We start from the raw sequence: 22,014 nt of genomic DNA, 5'->3' as shown, positions 1-22,014 counted from the left end.
AATCAACAAGATCTTCTATTTCTTTCTTTGCAACTCTTCCTTAAAATCTTTCCATTTCTTGAGAAATCTGGAAACATAAGCAAAAATCATCCAGCCTTTGAACAGCGAAATAGTTATTCGCTACGTTCTCACGGAGCCCGCTGCACGGTTCCCAGACTGCCTACATTGGCTAACTCTCTGTACTCCACGAATGTATGGGCTAGGTTGAAATAAATGGGGCGGTGCTGAACCACCACAATTCATTCTTTTGTTCATCCACTCCTTTGTGCAATTGGATGAAAAATGCATAGATGCTCTTATGAAATCAAGAACCATCACAACTGATCTGCTCTCGCACGTGGAAGACAGGCTAAACAATACTAAAGACAGGTCGGCTTGCTTCTCTTTCATGGAATTACCAAAAAACGACAAAAACACGGGGCAGAATAAATAATATGGGTTATTGATATCTGCAAGAGGCTTATCAAAATTAATGCAGGCCCAAAAAACATTAAAAATGTGCACCAAGTAGGAAATATTCAGTGGGAAAAATATCATCCAACAATTCTGCGCTTTACAAAGTTCAAAGCAAAGAAATCAGCCTCACCAAAAAGATAAGCCACACGGTGCAGCCAAAGATTATTGCTTTGCAACCCACTCCGTCCAGAAAGAACAACTGGCACATGGCCAAGGCGGCCCTATCAAGCTTTGTTACAAAAAGGTTAGACCTATCAGAGAGAAGTTGTATCACTACGATGCAGCTCAAAAACTATTCAGAAAAATGTTCACGTGTGAAAGCCAGCCATTTGGAATTTCAGAAAAAATTACCACTAGTGACATACAGAGACAACCCTCAAAACATACAAATGATATTTTTTCTACAATAACACACGAAATATCATGAAGAAACTCGATAAAGTACATACCATTACTCAAAATTCTTATAGCAAACAGCAAAATAATAAAGGATAGATGGCTCTTGTCATTGTTCCTGGTTGCATTAAGTTAACAAGCAATTGTTTGTTTTAAAATTACCACCAAGCCACGAAAAAAAGTTCTTTAACCTACTGCAGAGCCCGTCAGAACACAACACCTCACTGGACAGGTATATTTTTCAGCCTTAAGCACAACTGAAATTCGCAGGCTTTTGCGATAAAATCTGCTGGGGGCATTGTACAATCTGCAAGGTGGCATAAGACAGCTGTTGCACAAGAATCAGTTCTGGTTATTGCCCATTAGCATTAAAACTTTCTGTAATAAACGTTCTTTCTGTAGTAAACGTGATTGACCTCTATAAAGAAATAGTAAACTCAAACTCATAAATGCAGTTTCAAGGCATTTCTGCTGCTTCACATGGCAGCTAGTCCTGAACATAGCCAGTTTTCATGTAACAGTTTCATGAAGCCTGTAAGCTATTCAATCAACCTTCTGTCATTGCCTCTGCTTGCATTAAGGATCAAGCTTGTTTGACAGTTATCACCAAGTCACAGCAAAATAAAATGGGGAGAGGGGGGGGGGGGGGCCGGAGACACACTTGTCTAACATATTGCAGAGCCCTTCCGAAGACGCACAAATTTCACCGGAAACACGTAAAATGCACACCCAGGGATTCCAGCTCTAGTTTATGGCCACGCGGTCTAGTTTGTTCATGTGGTCTTCTCTGTATACATATCATATGCTGCTAGTAGTTTTTTTCACTTGTCAGCACACACTACACTCCACTTCTCGCATCCTGAATCTCTTGCTCGCCCTGCCATCAAAACATTTGGTATCAGCCCATGAGAGCTTTATCAGATTCAGTAACGGGTGCTAGCATCTTCAACGCGCTTCACGAGCTCAGACTGTACCATCTCATCGCCGTTAGCAATATCCTTTGCAGAAGGACTTGCAGAAAGCCATGGTCCTGTAGCTCCTTTATGTGGTTATTTCCTGCCTCGAGGTGCGCTGTCCCTAATGCTTCCAGCGGGCAGAAGAGGCATCGACATTCGCTGTCGAGCCTCGCCGCCTCGCATCTCGGGATAAAAAGAAAATTCAGAAAGAGTTGTGCACAAGTTGATCGAGGGGCCGTGGTCTCAACACTGCCTTCGACGCCCACAGGTACCAGAGTTCGTTTCCACTTCCTAAGCGGATCCTGCCGGTCTCTTGACCGTAACATTCCTGCCGATGCTCTTCCTGCACTTCCTGCATTCATTCTTTGCACATTGCAGGAAATGTTAGGCATACGCATCGCACGTAGGAAGGATGGAGTGGTTGCTCCGGCGGACGCCGTTCTTGCGAATGACGGGCTGGGCTGCCGCACTACTGACACCCACTAACACCCTAGAGTTTTATGTTCGCGTTGGCTAGCGTAGAGAAACAGACGCGTAAATCGACAAAGACCATGGAGGACAAAGACAGTCCTCCATGACAAAGACAGTGCAGGGGCTGTAAGCATTGTTTAAATGCCTGCAACTTCAGGTGCGCGCAGCATTGGTTTCTGTTGTTAACTTTGCTTTTTTTTTTACGCTTGTTGCATTTTTATGTTGGTTTTTTGGTTTTACTGTAGCGCGTGGATGGATGGGTGGATAGATGAATACAATCCCTTTGAATATGATGATGATAATGATAATAAGTGGCTCTTTTGAATCGGGACGTCGGACGTCGCATGGACGTCGGTCGTAAGCCAACGACTTCCTGTTACTCACCCTACTTCTAAATCGTCGATTACTCCCCGTACGTACCCATCTCTTCCCTGCTTTTCCTCTTCGTCACCTCTATGGCCTTGAAGTTGAAGCTCCCCTTTCCCCAAACCTCCGCCAACGCTGTTTCCCCCTTGCCCCACGGCTGTCGTATCTCTGTGCGTTCCCTGACAATATGGTCGAGAGAGAGATAGAGAAGAAACTTTAATGAGCAAAAATAAATTGTGGGGTGGCTTCCTAGTCCGGAAGTCCATGGGCTGTCCTGGTTCTGTCCGCTCGGTCAACCAAGATCATCTGGTCGTCGAGGCTCGAGCTGGACAATATGCTCACGGATATTATCTCTATGGCTCACGGGAAGGGTTGGGAATGGGGGGGAAGGTCGGGGTTTCGGTCGCACTCCCAGACGATGTGGTAGAGGGTGCCTGAATTGCCGCAAAAAGCACACTCCTGGGGAATAGATGATTTAATCGTACTGGATTTGGGAACGTGTTTGTTTGAATTCGTCTTAATGTGTTTTCCTGGATTTTAGACAAATTGCGTTGGGCGGGGGCAAAGGTCCTCGGTGAGATCTTTGAGTGGCGCCCCCTGGCTCTGCCGTCGGCTTAGGCATAGAGTTTCTTACAATATATGGGCTTAGGGATTCGTGCCGCTGTCGTCTGCTACACTCCGCTTGTGAGGGGCAACAGTGCCTGGGCTAGAAATCGCCCGCTTCGTTGCTGTAGTGCGTAAAAAAGCGTATTTCTAGCGACTCAGTTATTTTGCCAGCTTCTGACGCATCTGAATAATTTGAAGCTGTATCCCCCACAAGTTTGCAACACACGAAGAGATAGAGAACAACTTTCTTCAGAGTATCGGTCAGAAGATCGCGTGTAACTCGTCCTTTCTTGCTTATTCGCGAGGATCAGCGATCAGAGCTTCTCGATAAGTATTCAAAATGCGTAGGCTCCCCTGCAGTATTTTTGAGATGCTCCTATGAAGACTTAACAGTCTAATACTACGTAGGGTGCCTCGATGCGCGCCCGTTCCGTGGAGGGTGGCGCCACTCTTTGAAGGGGTCGCCGCCGCCAAGACCGGTTCTCGGGAGGCGCCGCCGCCATTTTCTTGCATCCCGCCCCCGCCGACTCCCGCGCTAGGCGCGCGAAAAGCGGCGCTCTTCACAAAGTCTCTTTGCAGAATGCCTGGGTGCTGCGTTCCCCAGTGTTCTAACAGCGCTAAAAATCTCTGGAGCATGTTTTCGTTACCTAGAGACCCAAAAAAGGCGGCTTCTATGGGCGGTGAAGATCAAGCGGGACAAGTGGCAGCCGACGAAGCACTCCTGCATATGCAGTGTATGTACCCGGCTTCTCAGCAGTGCCAAATCCATTTGGGGCTATTGTCAGCTTGTCTGTGTTGCTGTTTCTTGATACCAGACGCACGGTTTTATGTGTTTATGTTGGAGGTTTTATCATGCTTTTGCGGCCTTTTTATATTTTGATTGATGCAAACGGACGTGGCCTCTTAAAGCGGGGGGCCGATATAAAACGTGTGGCGCTTTACATCTTCAGTCATTTCACTTTGTATCACGAAATAAGGCGCTCGTTGTAAAAAAGTGTGCGACCTTTCTCATTCCCGAAACGTCATCCCGGCGCATCACGCTAACTTCACCAAAAGCCCATTTTTTTGGCAGAGTGAATGATATATCCATCCCAAAGCGTAAAACTGCATGCGACGCGTTATTCTCGTGTTTCATTGTGTTCTTTCAACTTAAGGTCTGATATAAATCCTGTTGCGCGCAAAAATTATAATATTTAAGACATTTATTGTCGCTTATCATGCCATAAAAGTAGCGCATGGAGGTGAAAAGGCATGTGTCAATTACACCTCTATCAATCAATCACGTTTAGATTGCACAGTGCATGCATGACACAGTTTGCCGCAGGCAATTCTTTATATGTAAGTATCGAATAATAGTTTCAGTGGCTGTAAGCGTGCCGGACATTCGCACTTGAATATGCAGCAGTTCCCTTCCTTCGTGTACTTCGCCTACTTTCTGCTATGTTTATATGTAAACGCAACGACAGCAAGTTCACGGCGCCGGCATGACACGACGGCGAGAAGTTTCCCGCCGTGTCACCTATCGTAAAAAAAGAAAGGCATTCACCATACCGTCGCTAATCCTCTCAAAATAGAGAATCCTCCACCAAAACCTTACTCTTCTGTTCATCTGCCCTAGAAAAAGAATGTATATCAAAAGTAAAGCCAAATCAAGCCCACACTGTTAGCGAGACCAGCACTATCAAGGCGCGTCACGCAGCAAACGCGCGCCCCGCGCCCAGCGGATGCAAGAAAATGGCGGTTGCGCTAGCAGACGACGCGGTTGTCCTCACCCTCAGCGGAGCGGGCGCGCATCGAGGCACCCTAATACTACGTACCAAGCAGCGGCCTCTACACGCTCATCGCACAGCAGGAAATAAAGCGGCTTTCTTCTGTTTCTTTCGTTGTTGTCTTGTGTCGGATTATTTGTTTTTTGCTTTTTTTTCTGCCCAACGCATTAATTTTTCTGCGCCGTCACCAACTTCTAATTAGGAGGTTTCGGGATGTCTGGGAGCCTCACAAAGGTCGTGTGAATATTTCCTTCATTTTGTATGGCATACATTCCCTTCTTCACAAATTGGCTTTCATTACGGCTGCGTGCAAGCATATCCGCAGCGTGCCTTGTTTATTCACATGCAAATACAATGAGAAAGTTTGTGCTACGCCACCGCGATCGCGCCCTAAACAACGTGGTCCACAGTACTCGAAGGCGACTTTTGCGCTCCGAATTTCTATCGTAATTATATCGTTACCATAACGAACTGACTCTCAACTCGAACAATGATGACATGATTACGGTGTTGAAGGCATGATATACTCGCTAACTAACGTAATAAATAGTATACCTGCATATATTACAAGACTCGATCGAAACCGAAGAAGAATTCCAACTAGCTCTTTATTACTTTTCAACCCTTCCAGGCGCGAAGAACAAATCCTATTCTACTCGGGATGGCGTTCTATGATTTGAAGAAAATTACTTTTACTCTCTTGTCCTGGACTGACGACCCGGCCCACTAACCAGATCGATTTAATTGTTAAACAAAGTTTTCCCCTCCTCCCCTTATTCCTCCTCCTCCTCTTGAGTGCAGTTTTCCTATGACGCATATCCGAATATCGGGAAGATATGGCTGTGCAAAATGTTCCGAAATATCCCTCCAGGTCTTAACAAACATATATGCGTTACTATAAATTTAACAATTAGACGGGACTCGTTTTGCTCAATAAACCTCCATACTGGTTAGATGCCTGGTATAGAATCAGCACGCGCGTAATACACACTGGGTTATTTGGAACTCAACCTACAGTTTTTGCAGATCTATAGTGCATGTCCGCAAACTTTCATGCCTTGACAACGTAAAGTGATGCGACAAAACGCGTTCGAGCGTTCGGCAAGGTTGCAAAAACTGTTATAGTTACCTTACATATGACTACCGGGAATCGTGATGCCTTCTGCCAAAGCCGACAGCCATGAAGGCCTAGAATTTGTTTTGGTCTTCCATTTTCGCTGTTGTCGGTTATTAGCAGCTGACTGTTCCTTTTGTTCGAATGCTTACATGAGAAGCTGACGCCTAGCTCCCACTCTTCGCGCTCCGCAAAGGACCGGCTTCGCAAGGAATGGGGCGGCGCCGGCAATGTTTCTCCCGTAGCGGTATCCAAAACTATACTTTAATTGACACCATGAGCTAGTGTATGCGATTTTAAGCCTATTATTATGATAAAAAGTTATCCACACGCCAATTCTGGTGCGGACAAGCATTAGACGTTGACCGAGCGCAAAGAAGCAGCAGGGAGGGCGATCCTGAGTGAAGCAGACGACAACTGCGAGAATCCCTAAGCTGACGTCACGGAGGCGCGCTTCGCAGCGCCGCCTGTGTTCGCGCTCACCGCCTGGAAGGTCTCAATCGGCGTTGGACTGTACGTGCTGTACGTGTTCCTCCCTCCTCCTCTGGGGCCCGGTTGGTGAGAGCGCGGGCCAATGCATGGGCTGTGTCGTTGCCCGGGGGATCGGAGCGGGCAGGGGCGGCAGGGGTTGCGAGAGTGAGGGGTTTTGCTCAGGAGGCGCAGAAATTGCTCCAGCCATAGAGTTAATACTGTTAATACTAGTGTTAATACTACTGACTGCTCCAGCCGCGTAGCTTCTGCATGCCGCTTGACAATCGGTGTTTATCGTAATCGCGGTGGTTTCTGTTATCGCCACTTCTTCCGCTTCCTGGATAGAACCGGTCTTGATTGTGAGACTGGTAACGCTGGTAAGTGGTTGATCCCTTGAGGTGACCACTTCAACCGCTGCTCCTCGGTGACGCTGGTATGGGGCGGCATCAGTGTACACTGCTGAAGAGTCTTTGGAATACCGCTTGTCGAGGGCCGCTGCTCTGGCTTTTCTCCTCCCCTCTGGGTATGCATATTCTTTGGGAGGTTGGCGACGTAGACATTCTTTCTGATTTCTGGTGGAAGCATCTGCGGTTGCTGTTTCTCCTGAGCCTGCCATTTAGTGGAGAAGCCTAATCGCAGTTTGTGGCTTGCGAGCTAGGTGGGCCTCGATAAGTTCTTCGGCAGTGTTGTGAAGGCCGAGACTGAGCAAGCGGGCCGTGGAGGTACTCATGGGTAATCCCAAAGCTTGCTTGTAGGCTTTTCGGATGATTATGTTTACTTTTTCCGAGTTCTGCCTTGGATAGGACTGTGTAAGGGGTTGCGTACGTTATCAGGGATGGATGACAAAGGCTTGCACGAGTCGTATTGTGTCCTGCTCCTTCATGCCGCGCTGTCTGTTGGAGATTCGGCGAATCATATATTGTGCGTTACTCGTTCTGCTGAGTGCTTAAGGTGGTTCACCAGGATAGTGTTCTTGGCATCCGCTTGGATTATTAGCCCGAGAATTTTGAGGTGTTTACAAGGGTTTATAGTGTGGCCGTCCAGTTTGATCTGAATGTCATTGGAGTCCTTGGCTGTGACTTTTAGATGCAACGCATCTCATGCTCGCCCCTCTGTCCGGCGTTGTCCGCACAGCTGCGCCTCTCCTCTCCTCTCTCCGATAGCGAACGCTCTCCCCTAAACAGCTGCGGGTTGGCGCAGCGCGCTCTCACTCCGTTGCTAGGCGCCGGTGGGCGGCGCTGCACGCGCTGCTCATGTGCAGTACTTACTCTCCGCGCTCTCCTCTCCTTCGGGCGCTGTGAATATAATGCGGCATGCCGCGCTCCGACCAACACCACGCTCCGACGGTCTCAGTCGACGGTCGTCCGCGTTACACTTGCACTCTCTCGCAGTACTCGACGATCGTCGAGCCCCTAACTGTGCACTTTACGGACCACAAGGCACTCATTCTCGTCTGCAATAAAGACCGTACCTGAGCATACGTGTACTGCATGTGCATTGCGTGGTGAAAATGGAAAATTACACCCACCTCCCCTTCGCGTGAGAATCCCTGCTATAAGCGTAATCAATACGATGGAAAACGCCAATGGAACCCCCCCATGAGATGCGTTGCATCACACCAGGGTTCCCGCGAGGGGAGGTGGGCGTAATTTTTTTCCTTACTAGTAGTAGCTCTGATTTTTGCAGGGCGCAGGAAAGGCCGCATTCCTGGGCATATTGGTTAACAATGTCGGCTGCCTGTTGAAGGCCACTCAGTGAATCAGAGCCAGTCCAAATTGTTATGTCGTCTGCGTACAAGGCGTGTTTTATATGGGGAACCTCGTTGAGCTGCCTCGGAAGATCGAGTAGTGCTAGGTTTTTCTGAAAAGCAGGGGAGATAACATTGACCCCTGAGGCGTCCCCCTGTCTCCGAGGTGGATAGGGGCTGAGGAGACGTCTCCAACACTTTTCATCCTGCCACCTGTATATTCCCGTGTATGCCCGGGTCGGTTTCGAACCACAAAGGTCGGTTTCGCATCTTCGCCACCTTTGAATTCATTCAATGCATTTGAGTTGAATGCATTGGCTTATACAGCATACAAGTTTTCATCCAGTCTTCTGTCCTTTCGAAACCCCTTTTGAAGTTCCCCTAGTATCCTATGTTCTTCTACCCACTGCTCTAGTTCAAACTTCACTGCCTGCATTCCTAACCTGTACAGCACTGACGTGACGGTGACTGCATGGGCTGTACGAGCTCGGTTTAGTCCCGCCCGTTTCCCACGTGTCCAGTTGCCTTCTTTTCTATCCCTGTGCTGATGGCTTGTAGTAACTTTCCCTTGCTCTTTGGCCCTAATTGATTGATCAATTCCTTCGGTATCCCATCCGTGCCTACCGCGGTATTTTGGGGAATTTTTCTCCTGCTTTTTTTTTTTCATTTTAGGTTGTTGCCATCCATCTCCAGCCACTCCAGTTTACCCGTCATGGCATCTCTGTGACGCTGCGGGACCGCCATCCAGGAACAGCCCCCCAGTTTATCCTGTACCTTTGAGGCTTCAAAGAAGTGCTCGGCACTGTGCTATCATAAGGAGCGCACAAGAACACTTTGCATAAGCACTAAACTGTTTCCCATTCGGTAAACTCCATCCAGCCTGCATTCGATACCATCCATCACCATGCAGATTCCCTACTCGGCACAATCGGAGAAAACAGTGAAGCACACTGCTTGTTCAGTTTCTTCAAATTAGCACAGTGATGAAGACCAATAGCAGCCAAGTGACCAGTCTTCTAATCAGCAGTAATGTCTTTATTTTCACTTAATCAAGTTAATATCCACAAATAGAAGGTGTAAACAAATGACAACAAATACAATTCCAGCAGCCACTATGGCAAACAGTCAAGCAATAATGTTACAAGTAAAACAAAGGAAAGACTTTATTGTTTAGAATCCTTCAGCCACTTCACTGTGGAGCATGCACCACAGTCAAAAACAACAGAGCCAAGGGCATTACAGGAATAACCAGACTGAAGCAGAAGGACCTGGGCCTCAACTGCGACGCTCATCCACCCACCTTCAATTAAAGGCTCCGAGGGGCGCACAGCTGCCACTGGCCAACAAGCACATTTTATGCTGTGCACAATTTTGATGAGAGCTGGTTTTGTCCAGATGCAATGCCATGTCTCGGAAAACGTGTTCCACTGTTTTGACTTTAACCTTATCACGAGGACTCGGTCTTGGCCGTGGGGGTTTTTCGGGCTGAACACAAAGCACTTTACTCTCGATGGCTCGATGCAGCCCTGGCATGGGGAAACAGTTGAATTTTGCACACACGAGAAGAAAACAGTGGCACACGATGTTCTGCGGAGGGTGGCGTTGTTGGGGACCAGCCCATGAAGGTCGAGACGCATGCTCAGATCTAGAAAAAAAAAGTGAAAACAAGAATGAACACGGCATCTACTGAATCCTCATTTCCAAATTCCCTGAGTTTGTCTTTTCGCAGAGCATTTTATCTAGAAATTACTTCGCTTGGTTTATACCTACATCTATTTTTTTCTAATAAAAGAAGGCTATTCAGCCAATTGCAATTCCCACTTCAGGAATGCAAATCAAAAAGCCTTTAATACCCCTGTCAAACGTGCTTGTTTAAGTGTACTTGGGCTGAGTGCTGCTAAACGACGAAATAAAGTGCCTTTGGCTGCGATAGCTGGTCAGAGACGATAGCTGGTGTAAATATTCCGCAAGATCACTCAAAATTTCACCTCTGTCACATAAGAAACAATGTAAACACTTCAGCCCGTTTACATTCTTCAGCATTCCAATCGGCGCCTCTCACAAGTCCACAAAAAACGCTGTCGGGACTGTGACTGAACAAAACAAGCCAGGCACAAATATGTTCACAAACAAATCAAAGGCAGAAAACGGCTTGCCGCGGTGTGGTGGCGCCATCTAGGTTCACTAACGGTAAACAATGCCCTGCGACGTTATTACAGGCCACGAAAACGCAAGATTTAGCAGGAAAATAAAAATTTTAACTTAAATTAATTTCTCCATGACTAAAGCATCATTTGCATTCGGACAAGTGCTGGGGGCACTATAAAACACGAAATCTTTCGAATAACACAAACTTGTGTTTTGTCTTCATGGCTCCTTTAAAGGGACGGACAACCGGTTTTTGTCGCATATGTTCTCTAGCTCATATGAAAGCCAGTGTTTTATATAGCCCAGCAACCACGAGCAATTTATAAACATATTGGCAGCAATCTTTCTGTAATCAGAAGGGTGGCGGTGAGTGGTGTCGAAACTTGACACTACAATATGTGTCCCGGTCACGTGACCTGCAAACCTAGCAGCTACTGCAACTGCTGAAACGTTTATTCACTTATTGAAAACCTTTTAACACACGTATTTTTAAACAATATTTTGAAAATTTTTAAGACACGCCGCTGGGTTGCTCTTAGTGTGGCTAACTGAGCCTCCATGCCCAGAATCAACGGCAGCATTCAGTAAACAGACCCAGTGAAGGAGCTTTGACGATTCTGCCTGACTCAGGGGCGTTTATTTTGCCAAAATATTCCATTTCAGTTTCCAAATAGGCCGCCCAGGGAGAATCGAACTTCCGAACTCCACAACGTGAAGCATGCGTGAAGCCAAATTCTGCCTATCGTCCATCCCAACAGATGGCGCCTTTGTATCTTTAACGTGCGCCGAAAGCTCGTACACACGGGAGTTTTTACTTTTTGCCTACATCAGAAAACAGCCGCCGCGACTGGGAATCGAAACCCGCGACCTCGTGCTCAGCATACTATGCCTTAGCCACTGAGCCACCGTGGCAGGTGCCTGTACGAGTGCGCAAGAATGAAAATGAAGGGAGGTTGTTGGTTGCTGCGGTGTACGAGCTCAAAAGTAAATTCTGTTACACAGTCTCACTGGGTCAGTTTTCTATATGTGCCAGAGCTCGTTCTACCCCATTTTTATGGACCTGCCACGGTGGCCCAGTGGCTACGGCATTGTGCTGCTGAGCCTAACGATGCAGGTTCAATTTCCGGCCGCGGCGGCCACTTTTCTGACGGAGGCGAAAAGCGAGAACGCCCGTGTGTACGAGATTTCGGCGCCCGTTAAAGATCCCCGGGTGGTCAAAATTAATCCGGAGCTCTCCACTACGGCGTCCCTCACCGCCTGCGTTGCGTCGGCACATGAAACCTCATAATCAACCAGTTTTAGGGAATAAAGAAAGTTGCCCTACAATTCCCACATTTTCCTGTAGTGTGCACATTTACTAGGAATGCCTATTCATAGACACCCTGATACAGTACCTAGACCACAAGTCACAAGAAGAGTTCACAAAACTGGGAACACACTGAAAGCAGTGCCACATGAGCAATTAGAGCAGCTTTGCAGCTGAACAGCATCACAACACAGCACAGGTCAATACAACGGACAGGTAAGTGCTCACCCCTTCAATGTCCTCATCGCCACTGACTTCATCGAACTCAATGTTGTCGTCTTCTTCCTCTTCGCCAAAGTTGACAGTGTCGTTGATTTTGGCTGCAAGGCAAAAAAGCATTTAAACATTAACATGGCTCATGCACGAGCACTGAAAGCTTTCAAAAACTGTTCAACGACGATTCAAAAGTGGATATCCACTCCCCCCCCCCCCACCACTCCGAGTGACACCCATTTCAAAGACGCCCTTCAGGAGAGACAGGAAAGCCCCCAGCGGGAAATGCGGCCCTACTCAGTGGCCTTGGAGGGAGCCAGCGTGCGACGCTCACCGTGCTCAGGCAGCTCGCCGTAGGACTTCAGGTTGCGAGCCTCATCCGGGTTGTACTTGAGGATCACGTCTGCCTTGGCATCTTGGTAGTCCCGCAAGCCCACAAGGATGATGTCACCCTGGTTGATCCACACCTGCACAAGACGCCACATACCTCCTCCTCACCTGCCCCAGAACGCTTGCAGGGATCACGCAGAGTCGACAACAACCCTACCGTCCACTGCTGCTACCATGCTTATTTACATCCCTGTAATACGGCTGCAGCAAGGACCAACGCGCAGGGCAACAACAACTGCATCCACTAGCCACTGGAACGCAACCCCATGGCCGTTGCCTTCCAACAGACAATATCCCCACTTAGCGCGGACACAAGGCAGAAAATGATCTCCATTTGGTTTCAGCACAGCAATTGGTAGGCTTAGTGGGTTGCTCACGATACGGCTCGGCACAACAAACACTAGCTCCAATGTTATGTTGGTACGGAAAGATTTTCCGTAAGCAGCTGTCGCATTTTTTTTTAAATTTGTAGCCACCGTGCCAACAATTAACAAGCCATTATCAATACATAGGGGGGAAATGCATGTGGGAGTGGCATTCCGAGGCAGTTTCACAACCACTGAAGAACTGGTACTGACTGCGTTCTACCATTTACCTCTTGCAGACTTCAAAGAATTCTATTACATCACACTGTTTTCATTCCATTTACTTGCACATATATTTTTCAGCTACCAGCTCGTTCCTCAGAGTCAGTAGGCAGGGTATTAAGTTTGTAACAGAAACTGTTTCTTGACCAGCGCATGCATTGATCACTTACTTTTTTCCTCAGCTTTCCGCGAATGTGACAGAGCCTCTTCATGCCATCAAAGCACATGGCTTCTAGCCGTCCATTGCCAAGCATTTTGATGACTTGAGCATATTCTGTTCATTGAAAGAAGCCAGATGTATATAGCTTTCAAAAAAATGCAAGTGGCAACACACGCAGTTGTTCACTTGACCCCAGAAGTCACACACATACACACAAGTCAAACAAAGCAAGAGGCTTTGTATAGAAGACGTAGACCGTTAGTATGAAACACTGCAGAAATGTTTATTGTGAACAATGAAAGCCTCCATTGGACTCAATGAAGTCAAATGGCATCTTTAGAGCCCTGACAGGACAACTACTGTAACATCCCAAGCTGTGGCCTCAAAACGTCACCTTCCTATTACTCTACTATCAAACAGCTTGCAAAAGCTCACGTGACTCCTCTTGTCACTCATTCGCCCATTGTGCCAGCTGCACATCACTCTTGGGGAAACCCAATTTTATAGATCACCGAGGCCTATTTGCGTTGCATCAGCACGTTTACTCAAATGTCGGTCATTGCAAAATCCATTTCAAGTTTGCCCATCCGTTGTCCTATGTTAGCCAGATGAACAGCAGGCATTAGCTGGAAACCTCTGAGAGGGGTCTTTGTCCTCCAGTAGACATAAACTGACGATAAAAACGCCTGGCCCCACAGAGGACAATACTTGATGCCTTTATAAGTGGATGTTGGCTGCACTTCAGTGCTTACGGTGGAATGCTGGCTGTTTGAAGACCTCCTTTTCCCCCTTCTTATTGTGAAATGCCCTTACATTTCACCATAAATTAAAGTAAAGTTTTCGTCTGGCTCCCGGCCATCTGTCATAGCAGTCTACTATTCAGACTTGTGCAGAGATGAACCCATTGATAATCCAGGTAGAGAAATGCTCCACAGATGGTTCTTTTTTCGACCAGATCACACACTGACAACAGGCAAGTGGAATGTGTGGTGTTAAATCCCGTTCTTGCTATTGTGGAGGCTACAGGCAAGAACTTCTCAATAGCCGCAATCACAGCTGGGGGCAACCGTGCAAGGAGGCCACAAGCCGAGCCTAATCAAGCTCAAAAACTTGATTTATTTGTAACACCACGCCACCAGGTAGCCAAATTTGGCAGAAAAAGTGTAATCAGGCCTACAAAGCACGATTGCAAATTAGCATTTTCCTCCATATAACAGGAATGTGCGGCTTACCTTGGCCGTCCTCCTTGAAGACGAGTTCTCTTTTTTCAGTTTCATTTTCGTTCTTCCCTCTCCTCCTGTTCTTACCTCCCTTTCCTAGAAGCGAAGAAATAACACGAATGAGTCAATGGAGGTGCGATGACCAGCAAATATACGTATGGGGGCCGATTTCGACATGCGCAACGGAAATGCTCGGAAGAACTTCAGCAACGCAACGCGAATATTTGAAGCCCTCCAAGTAACAATCTGATTCAAAGCTGTTGTTCTATTTAAAGGTAAATGTTAAGTTTTGACAGGGATACGCTCCGGATTTCTAACCCTCCACTACGTTTCTATCACGGTGCTTTAGAACACTGTAGGCGCAAATAGCGGACGTTAGCAGGTAAATTACTACCAACGCTGGCACTACATAGGCTAGAAATGGAGACTGAAGTTGTTATTAAGCTATTTAATCCATACGCATGGCAGAACTAACGAGGGAAGCCGCGCGATACACATCTTGCGCCGTGGCCTGGTGCTCACAAGTTTCACTAGGGACTACGAGACATGGGGGAACAGATTACTTCTAGACTTATGTACAAAGCAACAAGAGCAAACCGGAGATGTACTCCCTAATTTTGCTGGAAAATCCCGAAAAGCATTGTCGGCTACCAAAACATCTCTGGCCATTGTGGATTTACGTTGACACGTAGTTTATTTGAGGCCCCTTTTCCGGAAAGTTGTGTTCCAGCTGATGGTAGAATCACTTACCCTTATTCTTCGGCATAACAAGAGCGGTTTGGTATCGTTTTCCACAGAAAAATTCACGCTAATTGCAGAGATCTATCTGGGGCGCACTCAATATGGACGACGCAGAAGCACGGAAAAGACGGCGCCACTAGCTGGACGCCAATGTTGCTGCACTTTATGGCTAAAATTCTCCATCAGGGGTGAGTACAAATGAAAATACCCAGACGCAAAAATCTTGCTCAGCATTGTTTTATTATTATTTTATTATTTTTTATTATTAGCTTGCAGGTTTATATGCATTTTTTGTCGGATTTGAGTTCTGTCGGCGCAGGGTCGGCGCAAGCAGCGCATCACGGCAGGTGGTGGTGCGGTCGGTGCGGTCTGCCGCATAATTTTGATCAATCAGTGTTGTTGCGCATAGGGGTATTTAAACGCAGAGCTAGGTGGGGACGTACTTACGCTTTGCTGCGCACCCAGCGTGTGTGTATTGCGTGTTCTTGCTTAGCTTTCTAACCGATTATTCTCTCTTGTTTGTGACCGGTGACGACGGTGTTAAATTGTCGTGATGACGATCAAGGCCGTCTGTGTACTGAAAGGTTCCGAGAAGACTTCGGGGACAGTCCACTTCACGCAGGAGGTAAACAGCGCAGGGTGGCGTCGGATCTGCGCCCTATTATTTTTTCTTATAGTCAATCCTTGGAGGTGATTTGGCATGCATGCAACGAGACGCGCTTGCATTGGAACAGCTAAAACCGTATTCTTGAGTGTAGTGACAAAATCCGCTACGTAGTACTTTTTGTTGTTTGGTGGAACATTCACTCGCGCCACTCGGGCGGCTCTGCACACGGCACCATTACCTTGGCCGCCTTCCGAGCTTCCTTCTCAAGTGTTCTCGTGCAGTCTGCCGCGCTCGGAAATGAATGTTTCCAGTCAATCATCGCCACATTATTGCACCTGCATCGCTGTTCATTCCAGGCCCCTGGGAAGCCGGTTCAAGTCGTCGGTGAAATAACTGGCCTCGGCAAAGGACTCCACGGATTTCACATCCACGAGTTCGGCGATAACACTAACGGTAAATAATGCCCCAGAAATATATATAAAAAAAGCGCCACACAATTTTTAACGCGACGTTTTAAGAATTGTCGCACAATTTGTTGGCAATGGCTAACAGGTGGTTTGCACACCGGCGACGACATTCTCTCTCCATTTCATAGGATGCGTGAGTGCCGGTGCCCATTTCAACCCCCATTGCAAGGAACACGGTGCACCAGCGGATGCCAACAGGTGAAAAAGCTTGGAAATACTGCTTTTTAAGATAAGCCGATTTTTGGGTTTGTAAATATTTGTTTCACTGCTGTTTAATGTAGGCACGTCGGTGACCTGGGCAACGTCACTGCTGGTGATGATGGTGTTGCCAAAGTGCACATCACGGACTCGGTCATTTCCCTGGCTGGGGAGCACAGTATTATTGGGCGATCTGTTGTGGTGAGTATGCAGAGCCAAATAGCTCATGCGCTTATCAATCCAAGCTAGATATCGGCACACGCTCCAGGCTTCCAGCTGTGCATCCAGCTGTGCTAGCTTGCATTGCACACCTGCAAGAGGCTGGAGCAGCAGACACACTAACTGCCCCAGCACATGGCCAGACTTATACCCGTGCTAAACTAGCGTTTTGAAGGCCTTCAAGCATTTGAGTCGAAGGAGCACAACTGACCTTTGAGATATCAAAGGTCTTACGAGTAAAACTTGGGTTTCGAGTAAAACTTGGTGCTTCAGGTGCACGAGCCTCATGATTTTTCCATTGTTTTCGTTCCGTCACTCGCTCTACGACTGCAACTTAACTTGGTACTCTCAACACCGGCAGTGTAAAAAAGACAGAGACTGGCTGCCTTGTGCATGTTTTGTGCGCGCTTGTCGATTGTTGTCAATGTGATCTCTAGTAATTGCTTTTTTTTTTGCCCAATTTGACTCTAAAATTAGTCTTTGTCAAGAACGAAGCAGGGCAGCAGCAGCACCAAAACATGGTGGGCGAACGTGGAAACTTTCAACTGCCTTTGAGAATGGTTGTGTAGGTCAGCAGAACTCCTTCCAGTTCGGATGTCCTTCGAATGGCCAGTTGAACTGGAAGGAGTTCCGCTGATCTTCACGACCATTCTCAAACGCAGTTGAAAGTTTTCGCGTTCGCCCGCCATGTTTTGGTGTCGCTACTTCTGCCCTGCTTCGTTCCTGACAAAGATTAATTTTACAGTTAAATTGGCAAATTGATAACAATCTACAAGCCACGCGCACAACATGCACTAGCAGCCTTTTTTTATTTTATTTTTTTTTCCCCTGGACTCCTGGTGTTCAGGGTACAGAGTTGCCTTGTAATCGGAGAGTGAGTGATAGAAAACAAGTGAAAAATTATGAAGATCATTGAACTATTTAAATTTAACTATTATTTAAAATACTAAATTAAGAGTTTCACTCTTAGATAAAGTTTTGTAATTACGGCATGCAGAATCTGCATTCAAGATTACGGCCGTTCGTGTTTCAAAGGTTTTTGAGAGCCTCCAAGGTTGTCGGTGGTGCTCCTTTGACTCAAATGGCATTTCAACCAAAGGCCTTCGAAATGCTCGTGTAGCATGGGTACACGGCACGCTGCATGTGTACCTTGTTGCTCCATTTGCTAGTTTTTCATGGAATGTTGCAACTATTTTAACATGCATACTTCATTCCCCCGTTTTCTGTGCTATTGTGCTTTCATACTTGCTTAACCGTCTGTCATGCCTGTGCTAAATAAATGTCTTGTAGACTTGAGGGTATGCTTAAAGTGTGGGGCGAGGCCAAAGAACCAGTTGAAGATGTGGTGGGGAGAGCAGCCCCGCTCATCCACTTGCATGGAATGTTGGGGGTTGTAAAAAGCAAGGCTGGTGTCTGGCACGAGGGAAAGACCAGTAGGCACGTTTAGCGTCAAGACAAATGCCACACAACCAACAGTGCAGCATCCTGGATTGGGTCATAATGTGGTGGGTAATTAGATTTTGTGGGAGGGAGGGAGGGTGCCTAGCAAATGTATGCACCTTCACTACGTGATGGTACATACAATGCAAGGGGAATGCGGCGTGAAATGAAGGTTGCAGCAGGGAAGACGGAGGCCCTTCAGTTGCCTCCAAGCCTTGTGTTGGGCAGTGCATTCTTGGGTAGGGCTGTGGTTTTCAAAACTGCAACAACCACTGTCTCCAATTTGTGCACCTTGTTGAAACACCAGAGACTTGCAATGTTGGCTTGCATCGAAGGCCCGCTTATTTTATGTACCCTATTCTCTGTCCCCTAGTTCGCTTCACGGTAAATTTCGGGCCACATGTGCGCGCACACGCACTTTTGTCTGCACTGGCCATGTCGTTTGTGCTTTGCAGTGCATGCTCCGTCTGACACTGCCTCCTCTCGAACAGGTTCACGCTGATCCGGACGACCTTGGCAAAGGCGGGCACGAGTTGAGCAAGACAACGGGCAACGCGGGAGCCAGGCTGGCCTGTGGTGTTGTCGGCATCACCAAGTAGTCTCGTCGGCGGGTGGTCTGCACTTTGTGGTGTTGGGGGGGCATCGCCAAGTAGGCTCCACAGGCAGGTCTGCACTTCGTGGTGTTGGGGGAATCGCCGAGTAGGCCCACCCATGGGTCTATACTTAACTGATCAAATAAATGCCTGGTTGTTTGCTTCTAGTACCCTGTACGTTTAATGGACACCACCAGGAATTGCACCATGTTGCAGTTCTTGGCTCGACATGGTGTTGCAACTGGTGGAAAAGTGTCTTTGAACTTTGTCGCTTTGAGTGTGCACTGCACCTTGATCTGTATAGGTCCGCTTTCTATGCTCTTGTCTAGTCGCATTGTCCATGGAGTCCCTTTCCTACAGTTACCAGATGTGTGCAAAGTACAGGATTGTGTTGGCTTGGTGTTCCACTTGGCCCATAGCATATGCATGGCTGCGTAGTATTAATTGCAGTATGTAGTAATCTGGGGGCAGTTTGTGGCCATATGCCCTATGAATATACCTCTAGTGTGCTAGAGTAAAGGCAGTGTGATGGTTAGAAATTTGGGCTGCGAATGGATGCTTAAAGCATAAAAACTGCAAGAGCTTTGAAAGTGGATGTTGCCATTGCAGTACTGGTGTAACTTAAATGGTGTATGGCTTCTTCATGTGCATGTGATCTGAATTCCTAACCCTTCAAGTTTTGAAGACTGCCCTCAGGTTCCAAGATGTAAAAGGCCTGTATTGGGGGCAAATGCTTCACTCCTGAAAATATATCCAGAGTCTGGATTAACAAAGCAGTTGTAATGCATAATGGGCTATCCTGCTTGCAGCATTTCCTGAAATGGAAGCTATTATGAATGCACCTCTGAGGTTCTGCCTACGCAACCGTACAAGCGCTCCATTGACTGGCTGGCTGTTTCAACTATTCTGCAGGAACAGTAGGCCACATTGACATACATGCACACATGCCCACACTGGGGATTAATTTCAGCAAATGTAAAATTCAGTTTCAGCAACGGTGACCCTGTTTGTAAGGGGCCAGCGAACAGGTAAAGTGCAGAGGGAGGAGTTGGAGACACGAGATTTCGTTCCCCAGCGGGTACAAGCCTGCCACTTCCTGTGTGCACCCAGTGCCATCTACTGGTTTGCTTTGAACACTGTCTATTTTCAGCAATTGCTAAATGAACTCTGTTCAGCCTCAATAGTCTAGGGGTAGAATTGCAGGATTTAGCATGTACACCCTGGGTTTCAGTCCCCGCTGATGTTTTTTATTGCAAAATGCTAGATTCCATGCATTCTTTTCGTAAATAAAGCAGGTTTCGGTTCGTTATCGTTTAGGTTGCTTTAGGGGTGAGGCGCAAGAAAGATATCAACATGGTTAACATTCTGCGGTTCACCATAAGTGCCTGTCTTGTCCTATTTCTGAATGGAATATCACGCTGAGGAAGTGGGAAAGTGCTGGCCTAATGCTAGGCCTTGTGTCGTGCTTTGAAGTATGGTGTCGTAAAACGGTACCCACAATTTAACACGAGTGTGACATTGATTGGTAGGTTAAGATCAACATTAGGGCTGGCAAACATTAAGCCTAATTGTAGGTGGACATAAGGCCAATTGGCCCAGCCTCTTAGCCAAGACGACGACGTTTCCAAGCCAAATCTTAAGCCACACGAGCATAGATGCCCTTGGGAACTCAAATCAAACCTGTCGACAGGGGTACAGTCAATACAATTATTCACTCGGTCAAGAATTCAGTTCACAACTTAGAGCGCAAGCACTACGAGGGTCAACCACAAGAAATTGTGGATCTACTCTGAAGCCTAGTGTTAAACATACCCGTGGTGGTATACTGAAAAACGCTTTCAAAAGCAAGAATGTATGCTGCTTTCGCATGACATTCAATGGTTGGTGCAGCCAAGCCATGAGTCATTTTTCTTTCTCTTGAATTCGAAGGGATATAAATTGCCAGAAAACAATCTCATAATTTGATAGCGATGTGTGAATATTTGAAACTTCTAAAATATCAAATCAAATAACCAATTCGGTTATCTATTGAACATAAATTACTTCAAAACTACGAATGCTTTTGAAATTAAAAAAATACAAATGGATGCTTGGTGACACTAATCAGAACAAAATCAGCCATATTAATTGCACCCTATATTAACTAAAGAAAGGCTCTGTCAAATATGCAAGCCAAATGCGTCCTAGCAGTGAACTATGAGACGTGCTATATCGCACTTCAAGCTCCAAGATTACTGTCAAAACACGCTGGCTGCTTCCTTGAGTAGCAGTGGCAGTAATCAGCAGCCTTGGCTGAAAGGAAGGGCATTTGGAGCTGGCCTTATCTCTTGTGGCTGTGGGCCAACAACCCACATCGATATTGTGGTCGCACACGCAGACACACCCGGTCAATCCACCTAGATAAGAAAGCGGAGTTTGTTTTCATCATTTTAGTGGCAATGCCTCCTTTTCGCAGGTTTTGAAGAATGATCATCTCAACAGTCTGCAGTCTGGCGACATCATGAGAAATTAGTCTGCTTGGTACGGAGTTGCAGATGTCAAAGCAAAAGTGCATATGCAGATTCTCTGTGCCCTGTGTGACTGCCCCCTATGCCCACTTTCCCTCATAGAAATTAAATGAAACTTTACGATTTTTGCACACTGCGCCTGTTCTGAAGCAATAAAAATACAGGCACAGGTTAGTAATAAAATAGTAATAAAAGCAGCAACAAAATGGGTTAGCAATTACAAGAGTAATATACATCTGCTAATACACAACTCTTGTAGTTGGTTCAATTTACCCGCAAACCATCGGCTAATATATCAGTCCATATATATCAGCATATATATTCGTTCCAAGCCATGGAAAAAATTTAAAAAAGCTCTTAGCCGAATTTCTGGTGCATTTACCACTTACTGATGCACATCTGGGAAACTGTAAGGTCCAGTTTTTGTGTTAGATCACAAAGTACAGTTAAACTTGGACGTAACGAATTCCAGGATTTAACGAAGTTTTTTGATTCCACACTGACACCCATGTGTTTGCGACATCTATGCAACGAAGTTGCTAGGCTGAGTTATTTTTGCACTCTCTCTGAAAAATCGGCCGGAGAAATGCACTAATTCAGCAAATACCAGCACTACTGTAAGGAGCCAGCAGCTACGAAAACGTAGAGAATCGCTTAAAAATGAAATTCGCCATGATGATGATAAAGTTTATTCTTTTTCAAGACAAGCTCACTATTTTTAATGCCATCTTCACCGGCAAGAAAGAAGAGTGTCGCCGTCCGGTACAGTATCCAAGCTGGCACCCTCTCAACAATTTAGAGTGCAGAAAAGAGCACCGAGTTCGCGAAAAGGCACCCTTTCAGCATGCGCCTGCTTCTTGAAATGC

The 22,014-nt window shown here is 46.7% G+C and overlaps 2 protein-coding genes across 2 annotated transcripts; one reads left to right on the top strand and one right to left on the bottom strand.

Moving 5' to 3' along the window:
- Positions 1-9,762: 9,762 nt before the first annotated feature.
- Eif1a (eukaryotic translation initiation factor 1A) lies at positions 9,763-15,270 on the bottom strand. The gene is made up of 6 exons (XM_077685274.1): positions 15,127-15,270; positions 14,389-14,472; positions 13,167-13,270; positions 12,354-12,486; positions 12,035-12,126; positions 9,763-9,997 (listed from the first exon to the last, which is right to left on the bottom strand). The coding sequence occupies exons 1-6, from the start codon at positions 15,140-15,142 to the stop codon at positions 9,992-9,994; spliced, it is 435 nt and encodes a 144-aa protein (XP_077541400.1). The 5' UTR covers positions 15,143-15,270; the 3' UTR covers positions 9,763-9,991.
- Positions 15,271-15,493: 223 nt separating this feature from the next.
- Sod1 (Superoxide dismutase 1) lies at positions 15,494-18,808 on the top strand. The gene is made up of 5 exons (XM_077685204.1): positions 15,494-15,742; positions 16,081-16,177; positions 16,320-16,389; positions 16,473-16,590; positions 18,540-18,808. The coding sequence occupies exons 1-5, from the start codon at positions 15,671-15,673 to the stop codon at positions 18,645-18,647; spliced, it is 465 nt and encodes a 154-aa protein (XP_077541330.1). The 5' UTR covers positions 15,494-15,670; the 3' UTR covers positions 18,648-18,808.
- The last annotated feature ends 3,206 nt before the right edge of the window (positions 18,809-22,014 follow it).

The sequence above is a fragment of the Haemaphysalis longicornis genome, unplaced genomic scaffold (genome assembly GCF_048455015.1).
Source record: "Haemaphysalis longicornis isolate Haplotype H1 unplaced genomic scaffold, Haemaphysalis longicornis Haplotype H1 scaffold_9, whole genome shotgun sequence".
NCBI lineage: Eukaryota > Metazoa > Arthropoda > Arachnida > Ixodida > Ixodidae > Haemaphysalis > Haemaphysalis longicornis.
This window is presented reverse-complemented; position numbering and strand designations above follow the sequence as displayed.